The sequence below is a fragment of the Phaseolus vulgaris genome, chromosome 6 (assembly GCF_051622355.1).
Source record: "Phaseolus vulgaris cultivar YP4 chromosome 6, ASM5162235v1, whole genome shotgun sequence".
NCBI lineage: Eukaryota > Viridiplantae > Streptophyta > Magnoliopsida > Fabales > Fabaceae > Phaseolus > Phaseolus vulgaris.
Genome location: NC_143503.1, coordinates 25,322,793 through 25,345,876, shown reverse-complemented (window position 1 = coordinate 25,345,876; position 23,084 = coordinate 25,322,793). Strand labels below are relative to the sequence as shown.

At 33.4% G+C, this 23,084-nt stretch overlaps 3 protein-coding genes across 3 annotated transcripts; 1 reads left to right on the top strand and 2 right to left on the bottom strand.

Moving 5' to 3' along the window:
- Window positions 1-5,855, bottom strand: LOC137831547 (phosphatidate cytidylyltransferase 4, chloroplastic). The gene is made up of 8 exons (XM_068639268.2): window positions 5,514-5,855; window positions 4,968-5,236; window positions 3,571-3,761; window positions 2,537-2,661; window positions 1,342-1,475; window positions 1,014-1,129; window positions 542-644; window positions 1-404 (listed from the first exon to the last, which is right to left on the bottom strand). The coding sequence occupies exons 1-7, from the start codon at window positions 5,742-5,744 to the stop codon at window positions 553-555; spliced, it is 1,158 nt and encodes a 385-aa protein (XP_068495369.1). The 5' UTR covers window positions 5,745-5,855; the 3' UTR covers window positions 1-404; window positions 542-552.
- Window positions 5,856-7,421: 1,566 nt separating this feature from the next.
- PUB4 (RING/U-box superfamily protein with ARM repeat domain-containing protein) lies at window positions 7,422-17,022 on the top strand. Its single transcript, XM_068639265.1, has 6 exons — window positions 7,422-7,869; window positions 10,155-10,435; window positions 14,029-14,145; window positions 14,253-16,316; window positions 16,414-16,505; window positions 16,734-17,022. Exons 2-5 carry the CDS (start codon window positions 10,160-10,162, stop codon window positions 16,471-16,473), a joined length of 2,517 nt encoding a protein of 838 aa, XP_068495366.1. The 5' UTR covers window positions 7,422-7,869; window positions 10,155-10,159; the 3' UTR covers window positions 16,474-16,505; window positions 16,734-17,022.
- A 4,032-nt stretch (window positions 17,023-21,054) lies between these two features.
- Window positions 21,055-23,084, bottom strand: LOC137831544 (peroxidase 4). Its single transcript, XM_068639264.2, has 4 exons — window positions 22,735-23,084; window positions 22,185-22,376; window positions 21,898-22,066; window positions 21,055-21,592 (listed from the first exon to the last, which is right to left on the bottom strand). The coding sequence occupies exons 1-4, from the start codon at window positions 22,975-22,977 to the stop codon at window positions 21,201-21,203; spliced, it is 996 nt and encodes a 331-aa protein (XP_068495365.2). The 5' UTR covers window positions 22,978-23,084; the 3' UTR covers window positions 21,055-21,200.

Sequence of the window (23,084 nt, the reverse complement as noted above, 5' to 3'; positions counted from 1 at the left end):
TAAACAAGAACAAAAATTTACTTTTACTAACACCACATAATTAATAATGATTGTTTTACAGTATCCTCAAATTATTGGTTAGCAAGACATCAAAATGATTGGAGCAACAGCACCCTTTTTTTTCAAATCCAATTGTGGCTATCTACAAGTTACAATACAACCAATGCTACCTCTGCTTAGTCCTCGTATCCATGACCTCATGCAACGTCTACAAAGCAGCAACCACTATGGTCAACTTGGCCTGGGATGATAAGAAAATTCCTGTTGCTCCTTTTGTGATGATCATCAGAAAAATCTATCCTTCCAACAAAGAAGCTCGTCCCAATTTACGCAGGAGCATTTAAATTCAATTTATTGTTGGTAACGCGCCCACGTTGTCAGTGAACATGCCATGTAGGTACCACCTAATTTAAAAAAAATTATAGCCGACAAAAATATCTTAAAAATTTTGATAAAGATTATGTTACTAAATATTTACTGATAACATATCGTTTCGAAGTAAAAGTACATAAAATTTAAACATACTTGAAGCAACACTTACACTGTTTCATGTCATACTCCATACAGTGGTAACATAGTTTTGATTAAGTTATATGCTAGAGCACCCGTGAACAGATAACTGTCTGCTCTGTCTAGTACTCCACCTGCATTGATTGGAGTTAATAAAATATCTTCCACCTTTCAAGTACTTTCTAACGGAGAAAAAATAAGGTGGGATTCTAACAGGAAATGTTTGTCTTTGGTGGCAAGATGACATAACTAAAATAAATTTACAACTTTATCATAAAGAATTTGTTTTACAGCTAAAAGAGAGAGAGAAAATTAAGATTAATAAATAATATGGAGAGACAGATATAAAATAATGAACAAATTATTGTATGTGTATCAAATCTTTAACCAAAATAACAGAATTGTTTATATATTACTATTTCTTCTGTCTGCAGTAAAAGTTCTCGTATCAAACGATAAAATAAATAAGGCATGTATCAAGGAGATATTACTGAGAGGATTACCATGACCAGGTATTAGTGTGCCAGAGTCTTTCACCCCCGCGTCACGTTTAATCATTGATTCAGTGAGATCACCGAAAACTGATCCAAAGAAAATCAAAACGCCAAGTGCTATTGCACTGAAAAATCCATGTAAAAACCACAAATTACCATGTGCAAATAACAGTTCACAGGATACAAAGATGTATGGTAAATGTACGATTGTTCCTCTAAGAATAATAAAGTCTATAGAGTAACAGAAGACAAGTAACCTTGTAAAGAACAAAACAACTATGATACTAACATTTTTCTTTCAACACACTGATTAACTTCAAGGACAGGTAGGGGGTACCTTAATAAAGATATTGGCCAGCTGAAAACTTTTGACAGTACTACAGAAGTAATTATACATCCACAAAAGCCTATAATAGTACCCTCCCATGTCTTCTTCGGACTTATACTGGTGAGTGGTGTTCTACCAAATGCCTGCATGAAGGTACAAAAAGAAATTTCATAACTAATGCTAGATTAAGGGTTATTTTTGGAACAAATAACAAATAAACCGTCTGAATGTTAGTCAAGGAAAACTAATAATTTATATAATGACAAATTCATAATAATCAGTTACACACCAATTTTTTACTTAAAAATGCAATAGCCTCTATAAAACACTTTCATACAAGGAAAAAGATAAATTGTTTTTTCACTTTGTAAATGCTAGTATTGGCTCCACCAAAGTCAGGATTTTGTTTACTGCCAACCTGCTACTGTCACTCAGAAAGGAGATGCTCTAATCTTTCACAACTCAAAGCTTCAAAACTTGTTTACCTTAATAATTTATTCACTAAAAGTAATTTATTTTATACTAACATTAAGAGAACCTTTTTGAACACCACTAATATCAGTTGGAACTTTGTTTTGAAAAAATCTGATAGACAAATTGAAGAGAGGTTATAATATTATTAATTTAAGGAATATCAGTGAGCTCAATGGCTCTACAAGCAAGAAAAATACCCAGACTCAAAGACTCCTCCCAGAGAAAAAAATACTTGTCTAACAGATTTCTGACAATAATCCAGCCTACCTTTCTCCACTCTCCTCTCTCCCCAAATAATAAGGATTCCTTAGTCTCCTTCCTAAGTAAAATGAAACAGTAAGACAGAAAGCTTTGGTGACGGTGACAGATCCAACAGAGGCGACAGTGCCGGAAGTGGCTCCGACAGCGGCAGCGGTGGGTGGTGATAGAGCCACCAGTTGGGTGCACTTCAGGCAACCCTAAAAAGAACTGTAGCTAAGACGGTAAAGAAGAAATACCGAAATAGGGCCTCCAAGATTGGAAGCTCTAATACCAACGTATAAGGAATAATCTAAATGGAAGAAGATCTTTTATTAGATTGAATTAATTGAAACAGTACATCAACCCTATACATAGAGAACTCTAACCCTAAAATAATTATTAAAAAGAGATCTCTAGAATCTTCTAACAACTTCTAGTAGTACATTTAATATCCTACTTACTAACAACACAAACCAATACGCTTATATACCTTGCCACCAAGAAATGCAAATGTATCAGCTGCAATTACACTACTTATGGTAATCAAAGTTGCCACAAGACCAACTGTCCAATGAGCTTGGCCACCAAGAAGTATAGGCCACGTTGCTCCTATCCCTACAAAATAATAGTCTATTAAGGACATGCACTAATTCAAGACATATAGAAAATAGGGAGTACAGAACTATGCTATATATAAGCGTCCTGAATAATGTCAACCAGGCATTTGATTCAATATTGAAATCAGAGCTGCTACTGCAGTAGTCAAATTCGAAACTTTGCACATGAAAGCAGAATAACTAGATATATAACCAAATGGGTTTCTGAACTAGAGAAACCCAGGTACTTAATCTATACAAGGAGGAAAAATTAACAGACCTGTTTCCATGATTTAGTTCATACTATTATACTATTTGAAGTTTAATTTCTTTTCAGCCATGGGCACACATTTCAAACAATGTATTAAATTTTGAACTAAACAGCTACAATGAACAAATAATGCATTTGGATCCACAAATTTAGGTTCAAACATGGAATCATATACAAATAAATTACAAGTACACTTAATCACACATTTCAAAGGTAAAAAGTGAAGAGTACAGTGATAAATTACATTATTCATGTGAAATGGACCTTCAACAAATGTTACCAGCTATACATCAAAAACAAGTGTTTGTGCTCAATATCCATGCAATAATAAAGTTAGAGAACACAGTGGCATAACCTTACCAGAATGAAAATTGAAACACTACTGAAAAAAGGAAGCAAGCAATTGAGATAAAACAATTATAATCAGAATATTGTATAGCAACATCTAGATTAATAACCATTTTGTGAACAATATACCAAAGCCAAGGTTGATGTCTATAATCACTACAACAAAGAGATATAACTGCCAATAAAGGGTAGAACTGGTGACTTTAGTTCAGCAGATGTTTTTTATTGATTAAGAAAAAAATGATCTCATCCCCCCAGCCCCACATTCACAGAACTAAATCTGAAAGAGGAATTAAAAAAGTTAATTACTTGTGTTCAAAGCTGGAGCTGCTAAACCACATCGAAGTTTCACCCAGAAAGAGGGAAGATATCCACAGTAAAATAACCCAAAAATTGCACTACTGAGCTGTGCAAAACGGGGACTTCCTCTTTGTAAGAGTAGTGCTGTAGCCAAAACAAAAGCAGCAGAAGTCACAGAAACGTCAATATGACCACGATACCTGGCGTATATCAGAAATACAAATCAATCAGCAAGCAAGACCCATCAACCTCCCATAGCAGAAGTTATGGACCTATAAATACATTTTAGATGCTCTACTACACATAAGTGTCCATACTATACTTATAAAAAGCAAAGCAAACTTATAAAGGTAAAATACGTATTATCCCTTAAGGTTTGGGGCATTTCTCAAACTTCATTAGTTGTACATAAGGCCCTCAATGTATAGGAAGGATTGAAATCATCGCATGGGCTGTAAATGACAGAAGTGGGTATGTGAGACATTCCAAACCATCTTCATCTTCTTCCTTAACAGTGGTAAACAAAAATACTTCTTCAACTAAAATCCTTAAGGGGGTTTTCCTTTTTCAAGATAAAACACGATATTTTGTTGGTAGGTTGATATCCCTTTGATACCATTTCATTAGAGATAGGGGGTAATGTAGGGGGAACAATCAAGATAAGTTGAAAAAGATACTACCTTGCAGGTGCAGCAAATGATTTATGGTCCCTAGAAACGTTGGTTTGTGGAATGAACAGAACACTAATTGTGTTAGAGAAAGAGCCAAGAAGATATTGAGAAGAAAGGGTGATAAACCGATATCATTATTGACTACTACTATGATAAATAGACACCCCTAATGTGAAAGATCACTAATTTAGATTAGCAGCTAATATTTAGATACTACCTTGGACGATTCCTTGCTATTTCATCCACATTACTCCAATGAAACATGAAAGCATAACAAGCTTAAATGGGCTATGCAGGACAATTTAAGGTAAGGAATTTTATGATAACAAGTTTCACGGGTACAGCCACTAACAAATTTCAGGTTTTCCATTTCATTCATTCTTTTAGTTTTTAGCAGGAGGGAGAAAGATTTCAGATCCCAAAAGCTTGCCATTTTCTTTAAATATGCAGAAGGCAAATTTCATCACCCTTCCCTCTACCATTTTTAGTTCATTTCCACTATAGTTGAAAACGTGGACCACATAAAGCAAATATGCTTTGAAATAATCAGAAGTTAAATGACAGGTGTAGTGACATAAAATCTAGGGAATAAATTGCACTCAACACGTAAAATAAATGTCAATAACTTTTCGTTGTTAAATGCACATGAGGGATATCCAAATGCAAATACTAAAGATTACAAGATTACAAGATGCAAGCACTAATGGAAAATTAAGGTGCACTAACCAATCTTACATGACAAACAATGGCATCAAGGCACAAATGACTGAGCAGACTCGTGATACATAGCGTGGAGGTGGTGTCATTCCTTCAGTAATTCCATGACTCCGAACCAATTCAAAATATTCTCGTGCACCAGTGAAGACAGCAGCAGCAAGGGCAGTAGCAAAGACCCATCCGCCAGCCAAAACCACACCACCCACACTAATTCCAATGCCAAGTCCAAAAACAACCCGATTTCTAAGCTGACTACCTTGTTCTTGAGATTTTGAGGGCAAATCCTCCTACAAAGGCAAATGACAACTTCTATAAATTCCTCACAAATCACAATCACCCACTTCGCTGATCAAATTTTGTCCACATGCATACTCGAAATGTTTATATCATCCCTAACACAATTTCTCAGCGGTTCTTTAAAGTTCTAAACAATAAATACTAAGAAAGCCTGGACCATTAAATTAAAACTCAACCAACTTCAAAACCAAAAATCGTACTTCCTACAACCAAATGAAACGAAATTGCATTTGAACGGAATTTGAAGTTAATTGTGGAATTGCATACCTCCTCCCCGGGGAGGACCTGCGGAGCATTGGTTTGAGGGAGGCGGTTCGGTTCGGCCTGGCCGACGGCGGCGAGGACGAGCGGCGGACCGTTCCGGCGGGCGAAGCGGATGAGCGGTTTAGGTTTGGCGAAGAAGAAAGGGCGGTGGAGAATTAGGGATTGGGAAGAGAAGGTAACGAGTTTGTTGGGAAGGGGAGAAGAGAGCGAGTTGGTGAGTCGAAGGTGAGCCATGAGAGCGAGTCGATAAGAGAATGGAATTGACCTCAGCTCACACACCAGACACGATGGATTTTGTTTACCTTCATTTTTACGTATACCACTCGTATCGTAGGTATTGTATTGTATTGCATTGGTAGTACCGTATTGGGTACCAAATGATATGATATGATTTTTATTTTTCTGTATGTTTTTCATTAAATATTTTATAGATTTATTACTATAATAATATGGTACTTTGCTAAAATGTCGTATCATATGTATGCTCATATAATTTTAAATCAAATTTGCGAAGAAATACAAATACAATTATTAAATGCATAAAACAACATAGTCCTAATTTTAAGATTTGTTTTTATAAGATTTTCATAACATAAAGTTTAATAGTTTTTATTAACGAAATATGGATTATAAGAATAAAAAATATTTTAAAGATTCTAGAAGTGATATAATACGGAGAACTTACACGAAACAAATTAAGACTCTCTGTTATTGAACTCAATTGACCTTAAAAATCACGAAATAAACTTTTTATATATTTAGAGTGACTACGAATTTGACTACATTACATTAGTCATAAATGTTTTTAGAAACCTTTACATAATTTCTTTTAGAATAAATATATATGCATTTGTATATTTATAAATTTTTAATATTTACTATATTAAATAATTTAATTAAACTAAAATTTAGATTGAAAAAATTAAGGAATCATTGCTTTTAATTTAGAAAACTATATTTTTTAAATATATTTTATTACACTAGAAACCTCAATGCAAATCCAATTTTTCTTTTCTAATAATACACTAAATTCACCTAATTTTGTGTTTGACTTGTAAATCTTTGTAAAAAAATTGTTTTATTTTAGCATGGAAACATCACACATCATATCAAAAATTAGACCTAACGTTGACTTTTTCATTTTATCTACAATTTGGTGTCTTTCTTTCTTTTTCTTTATTTATATTATATATTTTAATAAAAAAAATTAGACTTAATAATATATATATATATATATATATTTATTAAGATGTGTTTTTAAAATAAGATTTTTAAATTTCAAAATAGATAATATATTAAATACAGTCACTCTAATAATATTATCTCAATAGACTTAAATTCATATATATATATAAAGAAAATAGAGGAGGAATGATGAATGTTGTTACATTCAAGGGCCTAAGATAAAAAAAAAGGGTGAAAGAATGTTGTGGGAGTAATAGATGCATATTGTTTAGTGTTATGGGTTTTTCTGAATAATAATGAATACAACTTGCCCTAGGAAGCACATGCATATGTTTAAGGAATCACGCCATTAATGGGGATTTGGTTTTGTATTATGAACAAACGTGTAAGCTAAAAAAATCAAAACATGTTTATTATTATTTGCAGTTAAAGCATTTTATGATAAATTTAGTCCATTTTAAAACCAAAACAGATATAAAGATAAATAAACATTAAAATACTTACTTTAAGTAAATTTTTAATTAGTTGAAAATAACACATGCTTAATTATTTCCTAACTAAAAGAAACTATTGGAGAAAAATATGAGAATTTCCTTTAAAAAAATTATACAAAAAAAAAAGAGAAATAAAAGCAAAAGCTTTAAGTATGTTTATGAAAATCATGTTAAAAGAATTTAGTTGGAAGTGAAAAATGATATATAGTTGATGGATGATGATGATAAGAGTGTGTGGTACTACCAGTACCGATGACAGTGTGAATGGTACTTTGCTTGTTTTATTAGTCATCTAATCTAATCATGTCATTAAGTTCATCAATCATTCCTAATTAAAAAACACCATCAAGAGAATTTCGGATTCAACAAAAGAAAAGTATAAAAAATCAAAAATCAAAAACGCGAAAAGAGGACGGAGTCTCTACAATTTCCCAATTCCTCGAGGACCTCGCCCTAGTCGCACGTCCGATTCCTCCGTCGAATCGCCACCGTCGCCGGCCAGAAAATTAGCGCGCCGCTCCTTCGCCAGCGCTCGTACCGTTCACTCTTCCTCGCCGGCGGCGAGCCAAGTCGAAGAAACCAGAGCGAGAGCAAGTGAACTCCAGCTGGCTGCTTCAATCTCTTGGCGAATCGAATCGAGCACAGTTCTGGAAACAGTGGCATCTCCTTTCACTCCATCGGTAAATTCCGTGTTTGATTAAAGTTTTATCAGAATTTTAGCTTTGACCGAGCGTGACAATTTGCTTGTGTGCGTTTGCAACTGTAGTCGCTTTTCCATCGCTGTTAACGGAGAGAAGAAGAGGAAAAAACTAGGAACGTTTGAAATATAGTTGCTGCTGGTTAAGCGTTAGAGAAAAAGAAGTTGTGATTTGTTTTCTGCTGAATTGAGTTCAGCGGATCAGCTCCAAGTGTTTTTTCTAGATTAAGGAGTTTCGGTTGTTTTTAGAAACCTGATTGCTAGTCATGTGGAACAAACTTAACTGTAGCTGCGTTTGACTTCATAAACTCATCGTGATTGAGGACACCGATTTTGCGTTGAACGAAACTTACTTTCATCTCGATGAGACAGAATACTTCCTTCTACGTTTAGTGCATGGGAACGTAGGAATTTATGTTTTAAATCTCTGAAACAGTAATCCAAACACTTATATTAGTACGTGTGGATACACTCTAGCCAAGCATGTATATATAATTTTTCACGTCAAACTGATTCAAGAGAGTTATACTTGCTTCGGTTGGACGCTTGTAAATCTTACTTTGATGTGTGACAAAACACCGTTAAATTTTGGGTGTCTTGTGTTAATCCTACTAGCCTAGACTGCTTTAGCTTGACTCAGGTTGTGTTTCAAGTTCTAGGTAGAGTGATGTTACTTCGAATGCCAATATATATTACGAAATAGAATTGTCATGTTCTAATGATGATGGGTGCATTTGCACGGTAGTTTCTGAGTAATAACGTTACAAGATCAGGTAGGAAAGAGGATGCATGAGTACGAGTTACCTTTTTGTTTGGTTTGAGATGGAGGCAGAATCCCTACTTGTAATCGAGGGACTCCACTCTTCTCAAATTGTCATTTCACCATGTCAATTGAAACCACAGTCTGGCTTGTTTAACTTGTGTGCATGTACCATTACATGATGGGGTTGACACTGTAGTGTGACTCATTATAGGCCTGTTAGTTGCCTGTCATTTGATACTAGGCTCTCTTTTTCTTCAAAATTTCCTTATTCCAATGATGTATTTATATATCGATACTGACTTAAAGTTTGCCATCTTGCTTATTAGCCTTATTTGATTTCTCCATTTATTGCAATGCTCTTGGTCTTACCATCTCTTTTTCTAAACCATTAAAACTCTTAAATTGTCATTTAGTTGTGCAAGTAGGTCTAATTCAGTGCTATAACTAAATAGTAAATGGTATATTATTAGTGTAGTAGTAAATTGCATGTGATAATGCAGCTATCATACTAGTGTCATGACACCGTGCTGCTCCTCGGAGGGCTGTTAAGTTGTTCCTAACTATTGTGATCAAAATTACTGAAATTTGCGGCAATTTGTGGGTTTGGGGACCACTCCTCCATTTGCGGTGTCTCCGGATTGTCTCTGCAACCTGAGCTGTTGCCGGATAGCTTCTGTTCTGCAATATCTGCCAGGGAAAAAATGGTTGGTGGTAGGGGGTTATTACTGACGGGGAAGAAGAGGCTAGTTTATTTTTCTTGGTGATAAGGGGTGATGGCTGATGAGAATGGAAAGTGGATAGGGTTTCTTTTGGGTGAGAAAGCTATTGGTCCTGCACCCTATTAAACCCACTGTCCACCACAAACAGTTATGAATGGGGGAATGCTTTTTTAGCTGTCCACCTATTTTGTCATTTAAGACATTTTTGTTGATTAGACCAGCATTGTTAAAATCAAATTTCAGTGTTAGAACAGGGGAGAAGGAGGGGGGGTGGGGCTGTAGGATTGTATGATTGTAAGCTCTCCAACTAAATCCAAGATAAAACAGATAAGAAAAATAACCTTTAAATAACAACAAACGTTTTATTAAGCCTAAATTGAAGATACATAGAATCTTATACAACTCATATCACATAAGTTTTTGACAACACATAAAACTAAAGCATGAAATTAAATCACAACATAATTTATGGTTGGCTATGTTGGATTTTATTAATTGCTCAATTATAAGATGAACTTGTTTGTATATATCTTTCTTTTTACTTGCATGTAGTGGAGAGTGTGAGAAGGGTCTAATCTTCTACTTGGTACTTATGTGTATATTTTTGTTGTGTATTTTACCTGAAGGTCATTTGGTGATAGTTAAAATTTTCTAGCTAATGCTGTATACTCAATTTGCTATATAGAAATTAAATGAACATTTAAAGTTCGAGAGCTGTTTCCCTCCTTTTCTTTTGTATCTACATTCAGCTTATTATTATTGTTGTTGTAATAATATTATGTGCAGGTGTTATGGAGATATCATTGTTAAAAATGATAGTAAATGGCATATCCTCGTTTTTGCATTTATCAATTTCTGGAAACATGAGCTCTGAACCTGTCTCAAAGTATTACCAGAAGGCAGAGGAAATACTTAAGTTGTTGAAGCCAATCATTGATGAGATTGTTAATTCTGAGTTAGCTTCTGATGAAGTGCTTAGTAAGATATTGGAAGAAATTGGTCTTGCCGTTAATGAATTAAAGGAGCATGTTGAGAACTGGCACCTATTGTCTAGCAAAGTATACTTTGTAAGTCTCATAATATCTTAACTCTTAGTTTGTAGATACAAAAGTCTTATTTGACTATGTTGTTACTTACTTCAAAGTAAAGTGAACTAAGCTTCCACTATAGGATGGTGAATGTGATAATGGAGAACATGCAGTCGTGGTGGTGAATGTGATAACATTTACCTTGTTTTTTTTAATATATTTGTCTTGTATCATTTCCTCATGTTTCTTTTGGTTTGGTTATGATTCTGCGTCATTATTTCTATACATGTTTGGAAAAATAACTTATTCTGTTTTCTTTGAACATGTGTTCCTGTCATTTTATTTAACATCTTCAGAAAAGATATAGTTTTTCAAAGTGCAACTTGCTGAACTTAGTTCACGTATAATTTTCCTCCAGATTATAATTGTCTATCTTGTTTGATTCAGTGTGAAGTTAAGATGCTATTTGGCAAGATATACTTTCTTCTCAGAATTTAATCTGACAGATTAAAGTCCCTAACTTAATGGTTTTAAAATCATGATTCAAATTGTGAATCACCGTGCTAATGTTTGAATTGTGAATGATACATTGTTTTGAATGTTTGAATCAATATGAAAGACTTAATTAGAAGGCTCAATGTAATACTTTTGAGATAGGAATTGATAATACAAGTTAAACATTACTTTCACAAGACAACATGTGATGTCACAAGTCAGAATGGAAACAAAGCAATGAAATAGCCAAATAAGGCATGCATAAAGTGAGCCAGTGAATATGCGGAGCCTCTCTTTTAGGAGAATGAAAACAGAGCAATGGGATAATCAAATTGGGTGCATTCACATGCTCCCTCAGTTCTTTCTAAACAATATAAACTTTTTTGACCTTTCAAATTCTTTGACCAAAAAGGTTGAAGAAAGAACAGGGTAAAATAAATGAATAATTGAATTATTCATTTCACATTGATCATATGCAATCAACTTAGTCTTGCACATATAGAATGATTCAAACCCATGAGATTTACCATATTGAACCATTCAATTCAAAATGGGAACCATGTAATTATCAATAGAAAAATCTATCCATTTCATAGGGATCTACTTGCCATAGATAGTTCTTATTATCTAATGTTTCTTAGGATTCACCTGTTAAATAATATGGTGAACTATGGTGCATCTTATTATTGAATGAAGATATTATATGTTACAGTTTTCATTACATTGGAAGGTTTGTTTTCAAATTGACTGACACGATAAGTTAAGTCTTGGGAGATGGTTGGATTCAGATTTGACTTGCCAAATGCATGGATTAACCATATACATGGTTGGTTATTTTGATATAGTTATATGATTTCTTAAGGAAACACCATATCTCTAGTCAATGTTGGATTTCCAACGTACTTCCTTATGTTGAGAATCAAACAGCTCGAGTGTTATACTAGATATTTGTGGATGTTTTGATAGCGGTTCGATATAGACCCAGTGAACTTGCTTAGAATAGTTTTTGATACTATTTTAAAAAGTGAGTTTTAGATTTAATTCAACCTCACAAAACTGACTTTTAAAATGAGGTTTGTACCTACTTATATATTATAATTTATCCATAACTGTAATGGATGTGGATCTCCAACAATAATGAAATACTGCAAAGATTATGAGTTTTGATATGTAAGTACTAATGTATTCTCTGTCCACAAACTGCAAATAACCGCATACCGGCCTAATTAATAGATAAGCTGCCATCAGTTATTTTCTGTGCATAATTTTCATTGTGCACTTTCTAATATGGAATTGGTGAATACAGGTCAGTTATTATCTATCACATTATCACATATACTCCTAATGATTAACTACCCACAATCCTTTAATGGATCCTTTTCCAACTAGGATGTATTTCAGTTCCTGTCATCACAACCTGCTAAAAATCATCCTCGAGGGAAAAACACTTCTTCCTTCTTCTCATCATCTACCTCAATAACAATTACCTCCATCATTTTGGGCTTCATTATATCACCAAGTCTCCAACCTTGACTGTTTTTCCTTGTATTGGTGCAAAGGATTGGATCCTTCTTCAAATTTAAAACTGTTGGAGATCCCACATCGACTAGAGATGAGAGCCTTTCATAGTATATAAGTGGGTGCAAACCTCACCTTATTGAGCCGGTTTTATGGGGTTGAGTTAGGCTTAAAGTCCACTTCATAATAAAAACATAAACCTTTGATTTTTTTCTTCGTAAGTTCCTGATAAGTTAGATGTAGCAGCCCCTTATTTTCTTTTTCACAGAATTCCTTTAATACCTCTGATACAAGACCCCTCATTAGGAAAGTGTATGTGTGAAGGAAGAAGAATCAAAATGAGGATTGGGATACAAATACAGTTGTAACAAACTAGGAGCATTATAGTAGTTATAACTAACTGAGATATACAGTTGTAACTAAGAGTAGTTATAAATAACTGTTCTGTGACTAGTAGAATAAAGAGGAGGTTGGTCAGACAAGGAAGGTTGTATTTGTAGCAGTGTTTACTGGGAGAGTGTCTGGGCGCTCTCAAAATGCCCTGAGTTGTACATCATTTTCTCTTGGGTCATACTGATCTGGAGAAAGAATAATCCGATAATTTGTAACTAACTGAGATATACAGTTGTAACTAACTAAGAGTAGTTAGAAATAACTGTTCTGTTACTAGTAAAATAAATAGGAGGTTGGTCAGACAGGGAAGGTTGTTGTTGTAGCAGTGTTTACTGGGAGAGTGTCTGGGCACTTTTGAAATTCCCTGAGTTGTACATCATTTTCTCCAGGGTCATACTGATCTGGAGAAAGAATAATCCTATAATTTGTTTCTTTTATTTTGTTTGGAATCCCTAAATCTTTTCCCAATTACCCAGTGAGTCTATCACCCTCTCATCACTCCTCTCAGTTGACACAAAAATGTGAGGTCTCTATTTTACGAAAAAGTTGGAATCAATGAACCAGGATCCATTCTATTTTCTCCCTGCTCCAATAAATCTACAGAATCAGAAACTACTGTCAAATTATCAACTCACTGGCCAAACAGATCTCCCTTTCTAATGATCCTTCGTGTTGGACCAAAATGATAGAATATCAATTAATAAACTAGTAAAATATGATATAGAGCACTGAAATTACATAGTACAGCAATACATTTGCTGTCTCAGAGACAGTTTCTGTCCACAAAAGTGTAAATAACCAAACATTAGTCTAATCACGCAGCCTACTGTCAGATATACTCCAAATACATAACTACCACTTGTTATTTTCTATGCTCAACTTCCATTCTCCGATATATCCATTTATGGATCCTTTTCTAATCCACTTGGAACTCAGTTCCTATCCATATTACCTTTTTCAAGGAAGCGTAGCCAGACATCAGTCCTTTTTAAAAGGGTTTCTGTTTCTTTTGTCTCCACCTTAGTGAAATTTGATTATGTTGGAATTGAGAAGCATGCAAGTATCTTCGGATGAGTTGGGTTGCCACCTGCCACCTATTGTAGAATTAGAATGTAAAGTAACTCTTTTGTTGTGTTGTGCCTGTTTCTCATAAAAATTTATGGTTTGAATTTTTTCATGTTGATTGCATGTCAAGTTCTCACTGCTTCCTCTTTCTTGTTGGCTAGGTTATGCAAGTTGAACCCCTGATATCAAGAATTCGCACTTCAGGGCTCAATATTTTCCAGCAGCTGAAGGTTTCTCAGCATTCTCTCCCTGATGAATTGAGTTCCGAAGATTTACAGGTAGAATATTCTACTGATCAAGTAGTTAATTTAAGATCCTCATTCAGTTGGATTTATTTTTATATGAAAAAAGTAAATTGGATGTATAATTAACGTAAAAATTGCAGCAATGTTCACATAAACTTAAGCTGTTGGGACATGAAGAAAGCTCATCAGTTATTAAGGAAGCTATTGTACAACTGGAATATGCAGGACCCAGTCCAGATGTCCTGACAATAATTGCTGATAGACTGGGCCTAATGTCTAATCAGGATGTTCTTATTGAGGCTGTGGCCCTTGAAAGGTTGAAGGAGAATGCTGAACAATCTGAAAAGACCGAGGAGGCTGAATACATTGATCAAATGATTGCTGTCATAACACATATGCATGAGCGTCTCATTATGCTTAAGCAAGCTCAGAGTAGCAGCCCAGTTCCAATACCTGCTGATTTTTGTTGTCCTCTTTCTTTGGAGTTGATGACTGATCCTGTGATTGTAGCATCAGGGCAAACATATGAGCGAGCTTTCATCAAGAACTGGATTGATCTTGGGCTTACAGTTTGTCCAAAGACTCGTCAAACTCTGGCTCATACCAACCTAATACCTAATTATACTGTAAAAGCTTTAATTGCAAATTGGTGTGAATCTAACAATGTGCGACTAGTTGATCCCACAAAATCCACAAATCTAAATCCACCATCCGTCCTTCATGGGTATATGGAATCTGGTACAACCAGGGAGTCACCTGTTTTTGCTCACCCCAGGAGCAACCAGCCATCCTCACCTGAGTCAGCACGTTCTCGCTCTTTTAGTTCACCAGGTAATAACATAACTTCTGGTGGGATTCAGCTAGAGGAAACATCATCACCTTTGCATCCCCGTTCAACTTCAGAAGGTTCCTTAAGTGGTATAATTAATGGGCAATATATGGATCTTGCAAGAATATCTCCTGCTGGTTTGGATGACAGGTCTGCTAGCTCAGATGAAAGCACTGTGGATTCAGCTAGCCAACCATCATTGTCACCATCTAGAAGGGAATCATCCAGTGCCTTTGGCTCTGAACAATCTCAAACCCATATTAGAGCTGTTTCTGACTCCAGTGCGCTTTCTACTGCAAACTTTCCTCAAGAAACCCAAGATGATGACAACAATGCTCCTCATCTGTCAACAAGTCCAGGCCACAGTAGAGATGCTTCTGGTGAACTAAATACAGGGCCAGAAACTGCTGGTACTACTGTCATGCTGTCAACACATAGAGAAGCTGAGTCCCCAGTCCGATTGTTTGAGACAAGGCCTCGAAGCCAAGCTATATGGAGGCGGCCATCAGAGAGGCTTGTTCCTAGGATAGCATCTCCTGCTATTGAAACAAAAGGTGATCTTTCAGGTATTGAAGCCCAGGTCCGGAATTTGGTTGAGGGCTTGAGGAGCTCTGATCTGGATGCTCAGAAAGAGGCAACAGCAGAACTCCGTCTTCTTGCAAAGCACAATATGGACAATCGAATTGCGATTGCTAACTGTGGAGCCATTAACTTATTAGTTGATTTACTTAGATCAGCTGATACAGCGATCCAAGAAAATGCTGTTACCGCACTTCTAAACTTATCAATCAATGATAACAACAAAACTGAAATTGCAAGTGCTGGTGCAATAGAACCTCTGATTCACGTGCTTGAGCATGGGAGCCCAGAAGCCAAGGAGAATTCTGCTGCCACTCTTTTCAGCTTATCAGTGATTGAGGAAAACAAGATTTCCATAGGGAGGTCTGGGGCAATTAGACCGCTGGTAGATTTATTGGGGAATGGGACCCCTAGGGGAAAGAAAGATGCTGCCACTGCTTTGTTTAATTTGTCAATATTTCATGAAAACAAGAATCGGATTGTGCAAGCTGGTGCTGTGAGGCACCTTGTGGAGTTAATGGACCCAGCAGCTGGAATGGTTGACAAGGCAGTGGCTGTCTTAGCAAATCTAGCCACAATTCTAGAAGGAAGAAATGCAATTGGTGAAGAAGGAGGGATTCCTGTTCTGGTTGAGGTTGTTGAGTTGGGTTCTGCTAGAGGAAAGGAGAATGCAGCCGCAGCTCTTCTTCATCTTTGCTTACATAGTGATAGATTTTTAGGCAAGGTGCTTCAACAAGGAGCTGTCCCTCCATTAGTAGCTTTATCACAGTCAGGCACCCCAAGAGCCAAAGAAAAGGTGTTTTTTTCTGTCTTTATAGTTTCATTTTTTAGTTGCCCTTTATTCTTTTCATTCTTTCAAAAAAAGTGGTGAGTGAATTTTCTTCTATGTTTAGGCCCAGGCTCTCCTCAATCAATTTAGAAATCAAAGACATGGGAATGCTGGGAGGGGCTGATCTTGAATTCCAACCTTGTGTGGTATCCAAAGGTTTTGAATTAACTCCTATAGAATGTCCAATTTATACATTACATGGTGCAAATAATGTGTGTAAAGGTGTTTTGTATTGATTTTCACTTGCTTGGAAAGGGAAAAAAAAATTCATGGAGGATTGATTTTGTCCTCCTTGTGAAAAACCTTTATGTGATGTAAAATTTTTTCACATGTAAGTTTAGCTTTTGTATAACAAAAAGGGTCTTGTTTTTATTGCTGTGGTAGGACATGACGGCTGTGGACAAATAAAACGTTTGGTTTATTTAGTGACGCTTTAACTGCCCCTTTCATCGAGATGGGGATATAGGTGTAAACTGTTGTGTTCATGCGTGGATTTTTTAAAGCAGGCGAAGCAATCATCTCGAAGAAAGCATGATTATATGTCTCCGTTTGATGCCTGATCTCACATGTAGTGTTGTTATAGCACTTTTCTTCATATTTTTCAGTTTTCCTATGATGATTTTGTAGTGTTGCTGCTCATGTTACAATATAAATAAAATAGTTCTCTCAATAATTTCTCCTGTCCTCTTTTTTGTAAGGCACGGCTTCTCTTTTTCCATATCAAAGCTTCTCTTTTTTCCATATCAACGCAAGTTGTGGTTTTACAAATTTATTGATTTTAGAAATTGAATTTTACACAGACCGAACTAGATCATCAGTCTTTAATTTTTGTTTCAGCTTCATCAAATTATCAAATTCTGGAGCGTAACTTTTTATTCGTTCTAAAGCACAATAAACGACTGATACCTTTTAGGAAAGGTGAGACACTTTATTTTTATTGGGCATAACATTTTTATTGTGCATAACGAGTTATATGATAATTCTACTATAATTCTAATTAAATTTATATAATTTCTCACTTTTATAATCAAAACAGACTTAGTTCAATTAATTAATTCAAAACAGAGAATTAAATTGAGACTTAATCCATTTAATTTGTAATTTAAGATGACATCCATCCATAAACTTATGGCCGATCTCATTTATAATAATAACAATTATTATATTTTATAAAACAAAAGTAATATTATTTTTTATAACATATACATAATTATAATATTATTTATTTATATATCAAATTATTATATCATAATATAAAATTAATTTTATTAATATGATTCAAATTTTAAAATTACATATTTTATTTGTATTCTTTATTTAAATTTATTTAGTTTTTTAAAATGAACTAAAATAGTTTATTGACCTAAGATCTAGTTAAGCTTAAAACATTATAGTCAATTTTAGAAAATACGTCAAGTCATCTAAATATAAACTTTTAAGTGGTTGATTGTACTGTTTGACCACTATAATAATACATAGGACTAAATGGTGTTTTTTTTTCTTCTTTTTATAAGATTTAATTTTATCCTCCGTTTTTCAAGAATTTGAGGTTATTAAATCCTAAAAATTGTGATGTTTCTGTAATTATAGTTGTGATTTGTTTTTTTTTTATATATATATTTTTCTAGTTATATATGAAGTGTGAATGATGGTAATTCTTAGATTCACTTATTTATCATAAATGGGTGATTTTCTGGTGGTTAAATGTGCCTTTCAAGATTGTTATAAATGTCTCACTATTACTTTAAGCTTAGAAAAAAGGACTTGATCCAATGCACCTGGTTGTTTAAATGTCATATTCTGGTATGAACTTTGTAGAAAAAAGCACTGTTATTTTACAAAATTATTACTAGAATGTGTCTAAAGAAACACAGACAAAATTATTAATTGGTCATAAAAATGGAAGGAAATAATAGGATAAAGAAGAGGAAGGAGAAATACCAGATAAGGCAACCATATCTTTAGCAGAGACTTCACGAGCTTAGATGTAGGAACACTAAGAAAAATGCAGTTCTAAAAGAAGGGACATGGGAAGATACATGCATAATCAAATACAAAATTAAAGTTGTTTTTCTTAATATATATTTTGTTGACCAAGTTTTTCACAGTCTAAGTGTATGAATTTCTAATTGTCAATACAAGATAATTTTGTATGAATTTAACTTAATTATAAACATATCATATGACCTTATTATATTTTATTTCGTATAGTATCAAATCAACGCACTATGCTTTATTTATTCTTGCAAATGAGATATGATTTTCTTAATCTTTTTTTCTTCCTCATTGTAATAAAGAGATTTATAAGAATAATAAGACAAACTAGAAACTTACCATTACAAGCAATTATTGATTTATCGACCAAAAATTATCGATAAATTTGTGTTCATTAATAACTTTTATTTATTACCGATGAATGAAAGTATTGACGGATTTTACCGACTAATCTAAAAACTCAAAAAATATATATTAACATAAAGATACTAAAGTAATATATATCCATTTTCAATAAATTTTATCAACTAATCTAAAAATTAAAAAGAAAAATATTAACATAAAGATATGAAGTAATATATATCTCATTCTCTTGATATTATTATAAACTTTAATGATATTGAAAAAAAAAAGATAACATATTTCAAACATATACATACAAGTGTATAAATGTCCGAGCTTGGTTGTATTATTGTTCTTTTAAATTTCCATGACTTGTGATAAAGTAGAAGTTCACCAATACAAATATGGCGCACACGTTTTCTTGAGGTTTGGAAAATCACTATTGTTCTTGATATGTCTCATTCTCATTTTTTTTTTCTTCGTTGATATGTCTCACTCTAACTTGGTTACATAATTGTAAAAAATAAAGTGTTTTATTGCTTTAGAAAGTGGAGTTGTTCCATTGTCCTGCCCTTTTCAATACTATATTTTCTCCCTATTCATTAATATTCTAATTCAAATAAGTTTAACGAACGATCATAAACTTCGTGTATATATATGTGTGTATATATATATATATATATATATAATTTTATTGAGACAAGGATATTATAAAAAGTTATTATCTAGTTTAATTATGTATTTTGACAGTTAAAATATATTAATAAAAAGTTATATATTTTAATATTTTTCTCTCCATTATAGTAGTACTCTAAACTCTATATAACACCTAACAGTCTAAGTATAAAAGTAAGAACCTCAATTTTGCACAACCTTTTTGTGGAGCAGAACATTTAAATAGGAATTGCATGAATTTGTGTATTTTTAGTAAAGGATGCTCTAATTCATATATACATAACTTGTGTATTTTTATCCAAAAGATACTGTACAGATACATATACATGAATTTATAAAAACTAGAGGATGATCCACAATCTTTTATTTCCTCCACCAAATTTGGTTTACATTAAGTTTCTCAAGTTTATACCACTTATGCCAATGCAAATAAGTTATAGACTGAATTTAAGTCCATAATTAAAAAAAGATTAAAAAAAGACTATGATAACAAAGATCATGTTCTCAAAAGAGTAGTTCGGTTGAAATATAATACATCTCTAGTTTAAAAAAATGACCTAATCAAAATGAATGCTAGAGACCTTACAAGTATTTCTAATTACATTATATTTATTAAATAAAAACTTATTTAGAGATAAAAAAAAATTAATCATTATATATACTAATTTATATACTATATTAGATATTTATAATGGTTAGGTTTCAAATAATAATCTGTTCATTGAATAAGTTTCTAAAATTAAGTTTTAGATATTTTAGATTTAAATTTTACTTTAGTCTCTAAAGATTTTAATGAAAAATTATTTAAATTCAGATATTATTAATTTAATCTTTTAAAAAAATTCTTAATAATAATACACAAACACAAGCAACTAACCTTTTTAAATATTAAAAATTGAATAAAAGACATTGAGAATTAAAAAAAAGAAAGAAATAACACACGCATAACTAAGAAATGAATAACAAAACAAATCAATAACACGGATACATACATAAATAATAATAATAATAAAAAAAAATATATATATATATATTATATTCTAAATATTAAAATATGAATAGCACTCCCACAGATAGAGTTTCTCCAAAAGCTAAAAAAAATAATTTAAGAACACATTTACATTTATAGAGGGAGAACGAAGCTTAATGAAATGAAGAAAGAGCAAAATAACTAAATATTACGTTTACTTTTTTGTTTTTCTATTAATGAGTCTCATGATGTATATTCTTCAAGAAATCCCAAATAAGAAAATTAAGTTATATAAATAAAAAATTGTAAATTAAGAAGTAATTTTTTAAGCTAATTTACTTTTTTTTTTCTAAGTATCCCAAAAAGAAAATGAAGTTATATAATTAAAAGAAAAATTCCCAAAATAAGAAAATGATTTGTTCATACTAATTAATGCTTAAGATTTATATGGTAAAAAATATGTTGAATTTTTTTTTAAATATTAATATTACATTAAATTTTAAAGTAATAAGTTTATAAAATTAAAAAAAAATATTTTCTAATTAACATTATTAATACGTGTCCATTTATCTATAGATGTCAACTTAAATATGAAGGGTTAAGTGTCCAAATTATGAGAAAAAGGAATGAAAATTTATATAAAACGTATTAGATAAATGTAAAATGAAATAGGTATTATGACGTAAGCAAACTTTTTAAGTGAATTATACTTTGTCCCAGAAATCACTAAAGAAGGCAAAAAGCCTTATAATTTATTCCACAATACAATACACTTTAAATTGAACAAAACAAACCATTCCCAATTTTCGAATTCAGCAGAAATCATCACTTAATGAAGTCCATTGATCAAAGAAATCTATGTGTCTCTTCTAATTCACTCTCCTGCAGTTCTTCCTAATCTCCCCTCTTGACCCAGTTAAGGGTTTGTTATCTCCCATCTTGATCATTGCTGTAACAAAGTCAGAATCAAAGACCTTGTTATTCTGACTATAAGTTCTCACCAGTGAATCAGTGGATCCACCATTGAAAAGCACCTGATCAGAATTGAGGAGTCCCTTTTTCTTGAGGAGGTTCTTGAAGTAGTTGTTGTCAAAATGTTTTGAAGTTCTCAAGTCCAGAACTGCTAGATTGTTGTCTCCTGTGCCACTAGTTCTTGGACACTTTCTCTGCCTCGCCAATGCAAATCTCCTCTCAATGTTGCTGCCATTGTATATGTGATCTCTAAAACTAGCACATCTTGCTTTTCCAATTGTGTGAGCTCCTGCAATTCAAACCACATACAAGATATCATAAATACAATTTTTACTCTTTTTTTTCTCTCAAATCTAGTTTTTTACACGTCCTTAAATCCATCTTTCGAGTCCAAACAAAGGATATGAAAGATCATAATGATTCTCAGTAGGTTCTGTGTCCCTTTCTCAATGCTTTAATTGCGTTAGTTTTAGGAAAAAATACTTGACCTTCAATGTATATAGTTGTTTAAATGTCACATCCTGAAATAGGAAAAACGTGTCTTTTCCAGAAGGAGTGGAGAAATCTAACATAGAGTATAGCAAGGAGAAATACCAGATAAGGCAACCATGTCCTTAGCAGAGAGTCCTTGAGCTTCAAACGTTTTAATGAGGTTGGTGAGGTTAGATGTAGGAGGTGGAATAACACCACTGTTGGCAGCACTGAAGTTTGCTGTTCTGGAATCCCTTCTTCCAACCTTCACTTTCCAAAATGGCCCTCCAAGCTGCACCATAATCACATAACAAATAGATATTATTGAGTTAGTATGATGTGGAAGATTGTTATAATGAAAGTGTAAAATAATGCAGTATTTGTTGTTTAGAAGATTGTTATGAACTCACAAGAACAACAGAATCACGAGAAGCAATGGTCAATATATCAGCACATGAGACAACACCGGGGCACAGTTTCTCCACCCTAGACTTGATACCATCAATCACTTCAAAACCTCTCACAGAATTGTTGTTAGCAGCTGCAGTTTTCTCCCCCAACAACGATGGAGTGTCATCAAGTAGTAATGACCCATCACAACCCTGTTTGTTTCACCACCAACCAATAAAAGATAACTTTCTTGGAACAGTTTAAATAATAAGTTTTGATTTGAAACACATTTTTTAATATATAATTTTAGCATCTCACTTCCTTTTTATTTCGTTCTGTCAAATCAACCACTGTACACTGTACTGGGTGATTCAATGTCACGTAAAAGCAAAACAAGTGAGACATATCATGAATGATAGGTTAAATCATCATGAAAGTTAGTTTTTTCTTTTATAGTAAAGCCAAAATGAAGTTTTGAAAAATGATAAATATGAGCTGCATGTAGTCCAATAATAGAGATAAAAAGAGACTACTTGATGAACAGAAAATATAAGGGTAGAAGAAAATTACATCAACAAAGCAATCATGGAAGAAGAGGCGAAGAATAGATGCTCCAATGCGAGGTTCTTTGGCCACGGCAGATTTAACAACAGCTTTAACGGTGTTGAAAACATTGGGACATGTCTTAGAATAGAAGTTGTTTGAGAGTTGAGCAGAAGAAGTTGGTGCAGTAAGAAGCAGCAAGAACACAGCTAATGCAACGATGTTAGCTAATGAAGAAAAAGAGGAAGAACGTAAAGGAGAAAGTGGCATGTTTTGCTGTGATGAAGTTATGATAGCAGTGAGTTTAGAATGAGAAACTGTGCATGTGATGCCTCCAATATATAGAGATGATGAAGGTGGTAGTTCATACTTCCAAC